Source organism: Lipotes vexillifer, unplaced genomic scaffold (assembly GCF_000442215.2).
Source record: "Lipotes vexillifer unplaced genomic scaffold, Lipotes_vexillifer_v1.1 scaffold342, whole genome shotgun sequence".
Classification (NCBI taxonomy): domain Eukaryota; kingdom Metazoa; phylum Chordata; class Mammalia; order Artiodactyla; family Lipotidae; genus Lipotes; species Lipotes vexillifer.
This window is the reverse complement of record NW_006786802.1, coordinates 693,265-701,020: the sequence shown is the minus strand read 5'-3', so window position 1 is coordinate 701,020 and position 7,756 is coordinate 693,265. Positions and strand designations below refer to the sequence as shown.

Below are 7,756 nucleotides of genomic sequence, written 5' to 3'. Positions count from 1 at the left end.
GAAATGTGTGTGCTTTCTAAACACAGCTTCTATTAATGGGTAAGCTCCTTACCTTTCTCTCCAGCAGATTGCCCATCTTTAATCCCTTCCTATATAGAAATTCTGGAGCTGCTACAGAACAGAAACTTAAGGCCTGGGGTTATTTCAGGGGCCCTTTCTGGCTCCGATAGACTATTACTTCAGACCTCTCAGGGTGGGGCTGGTAGGGAAGGGGATGATGAGTGCACAGGTCTCTGGAGGTGACCTTGGTGGAGTCCTCTTTTCTCCTGTGGCCTGCCCAATCGCTCCGGTCCTTGAGGGCTCTGGAGAGACTGCCTTCTGTGCTAGAGTGCCACGAGGGTCTGACACCCTCTACTTGAAGACCCCAAAGCTGGGGCACTTTATATCACGGCTGTAATATGTTGTTATTAAGGTTCTCTGTTAAATACTGAGAAAATTCAGCTGCTCCACTACGTAATACCTAAAAGGTGCCATTTCTTGAGTGCTTTTCTGTGAACACTACACATGCATTATTTTACTTAACTGATACTACTGGGTTGGCCAAAAAGTTTATTTGTGCTTTTCCGTAGCGTGGTGTGGAAAAACCCAAACAAACTTTTTGGCCAACCCAATACAATCCTATGGGGTAGGAATTAGTCTTCCCATTCTGAGATGAGTATGCAAGCTCAGAGAGGTTAAGTGAGTAGCTGAAGGCTGCATCTATCTGGTAGGGTTGGAAGATTCTGAGATTCTACAGTGGACACCTTGGAAGGAGCAGCTGTCCCAGGGCCCAGAGTCAGATTCTCATCATGCCTCCAGCCTGCTGTGAGCAGTTGACCAGTAAAGATAAATCATTCACCATCTCCATCTGCCTCTCAGCCACTCAGGACTTGACCAACTGATCTCAGGTCCTGGGAAACTCCTCCCCCTAACCCCCACCAACAAAGGTCCAGATAGGCCCTTGAACTTCAGGGTGAAGTGGGGCCACAGCCCAAGTCACTTCCCTTTTTGAGGCCAGGTTCCTCATCTAGTGCAGAGGGCAGTGGTGGTTTTGTCCTTTTCTAGTAATTGCAGCTTCAATTTTCCTTTGGAGAACTATCTCCCCATTGTCAGTCCGTATTTTGAGTGAAAGAGATTCCACTCCTGGTACCAATTTCTATATTAGTCAGGAGTCTTAGCGGTAACTGATAAATATCCCACCCAAACGGGTTTAAGCAAAACCAAAACATACACCAGAAATCAAACCCACCCTGGGTAATTAACCCTCTTACAGGAACAGCCCAGGGGTTGCTCCTTGAATTGCTGGATTCAGGTTGTTTATCTAAGTTCCATTTATCCACGATTACGAAGGGGACAGCAGAGGCTCATGGAGCCAGTGATTTGACCAACGTCAAAGAGGCAGTAAAAGCGAAAGGAGGGGCTTCCCTGGTGGCGCAGTGGTCAAGAATCCACCTGCCAATGCAGGGAACATGGGTTCGAGCCCTGGTCCAGGAAGATCCCACATGCCGCGGAGCAACTACTGAGCCTGCGCGCCTAGAGCCCGTGCTGTGCAACGAGAGAAGCCACCGCGATGAGCAGCCCCCGCTCGCCGCAACTGAAGATAGCCCGTGGGCAGCAAGGAAGACTCAACGCGCCCAAAAATAAATAAATTTCTTTAAAAAAAAAAAAAAAGCAAAAGGAAATCGAGGTCCGCCTGACCCTAAAGCAGAGAACTCAGCCTAAACTGTCTCTCGTTGGGGGGGGCTTTGCTCTGTAGGAAAAACCTTCACTCCCAAGGAGGCTGAGCTATTGACCCCAAGAGGAAGAGCCGGACAATCTAAAAGGGTGGGGGGGTGTGCTCAGGGGGGTGGGGCCAGGGCCTGGGCGTGTTCAGAGCCAGAGGGGGCGGGGCGAGACCGGAGGGCGGGTAGGTAACTTTGGCGCCTGCGCAAAGAGCCCGTACTCCTAAGCTGATCCGCCTCAAGCCTTGGCGGCAGCGGCAGCTCGCACGCACCGCTTGGGTCTCTTCGCTCCTGTGAGGCGCCGGGCTCGGCCATGAACCGGTGCGCTGAGGCGGCGGCGGTGGCGGCCTCGGGGCCCGGCGCGGGCGTCGGGAACGCGGGGCAGCGGCCGCCCAGAGTGCCCCGCCAGGCGTCCTTCTTCCCGCCGCCCGTGCGCAACCCCTTCGTGCAGCAGACACGGCTGGGCGCGGCGAGGCGCATCCAGGTGCGGGGCGAGGGTCTGGCAGGCGACGCAGATCCAGGGGAGGGGCGTCTGACAGGGGACGCAGATCCAGGCGAGGGGCGTCTGACAGGGGACGCAGATCCAGGCGAGAGGCGTCTGACAGGGGACGCAGATCCAGGGGAGGCACGTGGGTCTGAGAGAGGAGGCAGTCTGAGGGGAGCTGGGGCCTGTCAGGAGAGGTTGTTGTCAGAGGGGAGTGGCTGAGGAGGGCGTGAGTCTGGGAAGCAAGGCTCTGAGGAAGACAGGGATGTAGATCTGAGAGGAGAGGGCTTTTGAAGGGGCCATGAGTCTGCAGGGGACAGAGATGCGGGACTGAGAATTGAGGGCCCTTGGAGGATGGTCTGGGGGCGTGTGTGAGAAAAGAAGACGCAAAGAACATGTGGGCCTTGGAGGAAGGTCCTAAACAGGAGGAGGCTGAGCAGGCGGGCCATTGGCGGAGGAAACATTCCATGCTGAGAAGAGGGAACGACTGTGGGAGAACTTCGACTTGAGTGTGTGAAAGTCTAGTGGGAGGTCATCGTAGCACAGGAGAGTGGGTTTGGGGAGGTTTTCGCTTTGCCGCAGGGAAGGAGAGGAGTCAGTTTGGGATGGGAAGAGTACGGGAGACGGCAGAGAACCCAGGTCTGGAATTAGAACAAGAAGAAAGGCTGGGATGCTCTGGCTGAGCAGGGGCATCAAGGACGGGAAATCACAGTCTAAGAAAAGGGATAATATGGGGCAGCTTAAGGTATTCAAGAGTTTTTGGTCCTGAATCAGTTTTCACGCAAACACTTCTACATTCAAGGATGAGAAGCAGCTCAGACTTTCTTTCATTGTTAAAAACGGCTGTATACAAAAAGGAAGTTTCCTGTCCTTTCCTTTTTCTTGTGAAACGCTGCATTCACCATTAGCACTTACACTCGCTCTTTGGACTTCCTGTTTGGTGAAGTTAGTGTTCAGAGAACAAGATAGACTATGCAAGCTACGTTTGTCCTTTGTGTTCTGCATGGGAAAAATGCTTTTAATATTTTCCTGTCCATCTCACCCATTTATTTACTTTGGATCTGAAATAGTGTAATTTTTGCACGGCATACTTGTGTGCCCTGAGACTGTTGTTCTCTACGATGGAAGCAGGTTAAGTGCTGGGCTAAGCAGCATGGGGTGGTGGTTAGAATAATGGTAGATGGGTGTCTGGTTGAAGAAAGGTGTGAGAGAGGAAGAGGAAGATAGTGAATGTAGTAATACCTCTTTGTAAAGAAACTAAATGTTTAAAAATTTGATCGTCATGTCTTTAAATGGATAGATATTCCCTTTATATCTTAAAACTTCTGAAACACTTAATAAATACATTGACTATCATTCAAGGTTCCTTTTGGTCTGATTTAGTCAAATCGGTCATACTTAAATGAAAGTCATGTCCGTCTATTTGGCTTCATGTTTTGGAGAGAGGCTCAAAGTGGCATATTTATAAGTATTTATATTGTACTTGGAGTAAATTATTAAGTTTTTGAGGTGTTTTTTTTTTTTTAATAGCATGCCTGCAACCATTTTTTTTTTTTTTTTTTTTTTGCGATACGCGGGCCTCTCACTGTTGTGGCCTCTCCCGTCGCGGAGCACAGGCTCTGGACGCGCAGGCCCAGCGGCCACGGCTCACGCAGCACGTGGGATCCTCCCAGACCGGGGCACGAACCCGCGTCCCCTGCATCGGCAGGCGGACTCCCAACCACTGCGCCACCGGGGAAGCCCCCCTGCAACCATTTTGAGAGCACTTTCAAATAACCCTGCAAGAGTTGTAGGATGATGGAAAGATCACTAATCTTAGTCAGAAAACCTGCTCAGGCCCTGCCATTTATTAGTTGTATAACTTTGGCCAAGTCACTTAACCTCTCTGAACTTCACTTTCCTCATCTATTAAATTGGAATAATAATACATGGAAGAGGGATTAAAATTTAAGTGAGATAATGTGTGAAAGAATCTGGTATTGTTTGCTGATCTTAATATTGATAGTTATGCTATTTGTTATCTACAATTGTACACTGCACTTAAAATTTACCACTTGGATTGGATAGAAATGAATGTAGTCTCGATATTTTTTAAAAAATTAAAAATGCATGTAGACCAGAGATTCCAAGGTAGTTTCAATGGCTTGAACAGTCTGGATAAAAGGAAAATTTAAATAGACATGATTGAAAAACAATGTTGTCTGTATTATCCAGTTTAAAAGATTGATATACTTGCATTTAAGTATGATTTGATATGATTAAATCAGACTAAATTTAATCCTAAATGATGATCAACGTCTTGCTTAAGGACTGTTGTGACTTTTGCGTCTCATTATTTCACTGAAAAAGTTAAACAGGCAAGTATAGAAATATATAATTCCATGTTTCAGTAAGTGCTATGAAGTAAGTCCAGAGAGGAAAATAATCCCAATAGAGTGTTGAAAGAAGGCCTTCCTACAGAGATGACATATTACCAAATGGCAATATAATGGGTAATCCTTTTAACTCGACAGTTACTCAGAATTGATTTTGTCATCTTAATAATGTTTAAAGGTTAAAATTTTAAATCAACTTTGTGTATATACTAGCAGCAAACAATTGCAAAATGAAATTAAATAATCTCATAATAGCAATAAAATGACCTGAAATACGTAGGAATATATTAACCAAAAGCATGCAAGACCAACCACTACAGTGAAAACAACAAAACACCATTGTGAGAAATTAATGAAGATTTACGTAAAATGAAGAGATATACCATGCTTATAAGTTTGAAGAATCGACATTATTAAGATGATAATTCCTCCCAAATTGATCTATAGATTCATTGAAATCTCAACAAAAATCCCAACAGGCTTTTTGTTTGTGTGGAAACTGACTAATTCTGAAATTTATGTGGAAATGCAAAGGATCTATATTAGCCCAAAAAAAGCTTGAAAAAGAAAAAGTTGGAGGACATACACTACCTTATGTCAAGAATTACTAGAAAGCTACAGCAATTAAGAGGGTAGGGTAGTATCCACAGAAGGACAGATGAATAGATCAATTGAACAGAATAGAGAGCCCACATGTATGTTCAATTGATTTTTGACAAAGTGGCCAAGAGAATTTATCGGGGAATGTCAGGTCTTTTCAAAAATTGGTTCTGGGGAATTCCCTGGCGGTCCAGTGGTTAGGACTCGGCGCTTTCATTGCTGGGGCCAGGGTTCAATCCCTGGTTGGGGAACTAAGACCCCGCAAGCTGCAGCGCAGCCAAAAAAAAAGGAGGGGGGATGGAATTGGTTCTGGAAAAACTAGATAAATCTATGGATAAAAATGAAACTTGACGGGCTTCCCTGGTGGCGCAGTGGTTGGGGGTCCGCCTGCCGATGCGGGGGACATGGGTTCGTGCCCCGGTCCGGGAGGATCCCACGTGCCGTGGAGCCGCTGGGCCCGTGAACCATGTCCGCTGAGCCTGCGCGTCCGGAGCCTGTGCTCCGCAACGGGAGAGGCCGCAGCAGTGAGAGGCCCGCGTACGGCAAAAAAAAAAAAAGAAAGAAACTTGATCCCTTCTGCACACTACATAGAAAGTAATTTAAGATGGATCATAGTCTTGAACATAAAAGCAAAACTCATATATCTTCTAGAAGAAGAAGAAAGTATAAAATATCTTCATGATCTTGAGATAGGTAAAGATTTCTTAGAAAGAGTGCAGAAGAGAACTAAACAGAAAATAAAAATTGATAAATTAGTCTTCACCAGAATTAAAATTCTTCTCATCAAAGGATACCATTAAGAAAATGAAAAGGCGGACTTCCCTGGTGCTCAGTGGTTAAGAATCTGCCTGCCAATGCAGGAGACAAGGGTTCGAGCCCTGGTTCGGGAAGATCCCACATGCCGTGGAGCAACTAAGCCTGTGTGCCACAACTACTGAGCCTGCGCTCTAGAGCCCGTGAGCCACAACTACTGAGCCAGTGTGCCACAACTACTGAAGTCCGCGCACCTAGAGCCCATGCTCCGCAACAAAGAGAAGCCACCACAATGAGAAGCCCGTGTACCACAATGAAGAGTAGCCCCGGCTCACCGCAACTAGAGAAAGCCCACACACAGCAACAAAGACCCAACACAGACAAAAATAAATTAATTAAATTTAAAAATAAATATTAAATAAATAAAATGAAAAGGCAAGCCATGAAATGGGAGAAAGTATTTTCAGTACAGGTATTAAAAAAAGGGCTTGTAAACAGAACATATAAAGAACTCCTACAAATTGATAAGAAAAGGACTAACTACCCAATAAAAATGGGCCAAAGACTCAAACAGACAGGTTAAAGGGATAACCAAAAAGCACATGAAAAAATGTGCTCACTATCATTGTTCATCAAGGAAATATGAATTAAAACCACAGTGAGATATCATTTTACACCCACTAGAATGGCTACAAAGACTGACAACACTGAATGTTGATGAGGATGTGAAGCAATAGGAAATTTCATACTTTGTTGGTAGAGATATAAAATGATACAACTACTTTGGAAAACAGTTTGGCATATCCTGGCCCAACAATTTCACTCCCCTTGAAATGAAAATGTATGTCCACATAGAGACTCAAACATTAATGTTTACTCATAATAGCTAAAAACTTATAATAGGCTAAATGTCCCTAAACAGATTAATGGCTAGATTAAATGTGATATATTCATACAATGGAATATTACTCTGCAATTAAAAAGACTATACTACTGATGCATATGACAACATGGTTGAATCTCAAAAATATGAAGTGAAAGAAGCCAGACATAAAACAGTACATACTGTGTGGTTTCATTTATATGAAAATATAGAACAGGCAAAAACTATAGTGAAAGAAAGACTGTCAGTGGTTGCTATACACTGAGGATATATTGACTGCAAAGAGGCACAAGGGGGGCTTCCCTGGTGGTGCAGTGGTTGAGAGTCCGCCTGCCGATGGAGGGGACACTGGTTCGTGCCCTGGTCCGGGAAGATCCCACATGCCGCGAAGCGGCTAGGTCCGTGAGCCATGGCTGCTGAGCCTGCGCGTCCGGAGCCTGTGCTCTGCAACGCGAGAGGCCACAACAGTGAGAGGCCCGCGTACCGCAAAAAAAAAAACAAAGAGGCACAAGGGAACTTTTCTAGGTGATGGAAATGATCTATAACTTGATTATAGTGGTGTCTGCATAGGGTTATGCATTTGAAAACCTCATACTTAAAATAGGTGCATTTTATTTTATGTAAATTATGCCTTAGTAAAATTGATTTTTATAAAAGACTACCAACACCAAATGTCAGCAAGGATGTACAGTAACTGAAATTCTCATACACTATCAGTGACACTTTAAAATGATACAGCCACTTTGGAAAATTGTTTGGCCAGTTTCTTATAAAGTTAAACTACATCTATGACCCAGCAGTTCCACTCCTGGGTATTTACCTAAGAAACGAAAACAACTATTCCCAAAAAGGCTTGTAGAAGAATGTTTGTAGTGGCTGTATTCATAATAGCCCACAACTGGAAACAGCCCAAATGTTCATCAACAGGAGAATAGACAGATTGTCATATGGTCATATAGTG

At 45.0% G+C, this 7,756-nt stretch overlaps 1 protein-coding gene across 1 annotated transcript in view; it reads left to right on the top strand.

Annotated features, from left to right (window-relative positions):
• The first annotated feature begins 2,013 nt into the window (after window positions 1–2,013).
• LPCAT2 (lysophosphatidylcholine acyltransferase 2) overlaps window positions 2,014–7,756 on the top strand; it is a 62,102-nt gene continuing 56,359 nt past the window's right edge. The window contains exon 1 of the mRNA XM_007459449.1: window positions 2,014–2,184. Coding sequence (XP_007459511.1) covers window positions 2,014–2,184 — 171 coding nt within the window. The remainder of the gene's footprint in view (window positions 2,185–7,756) is intronic.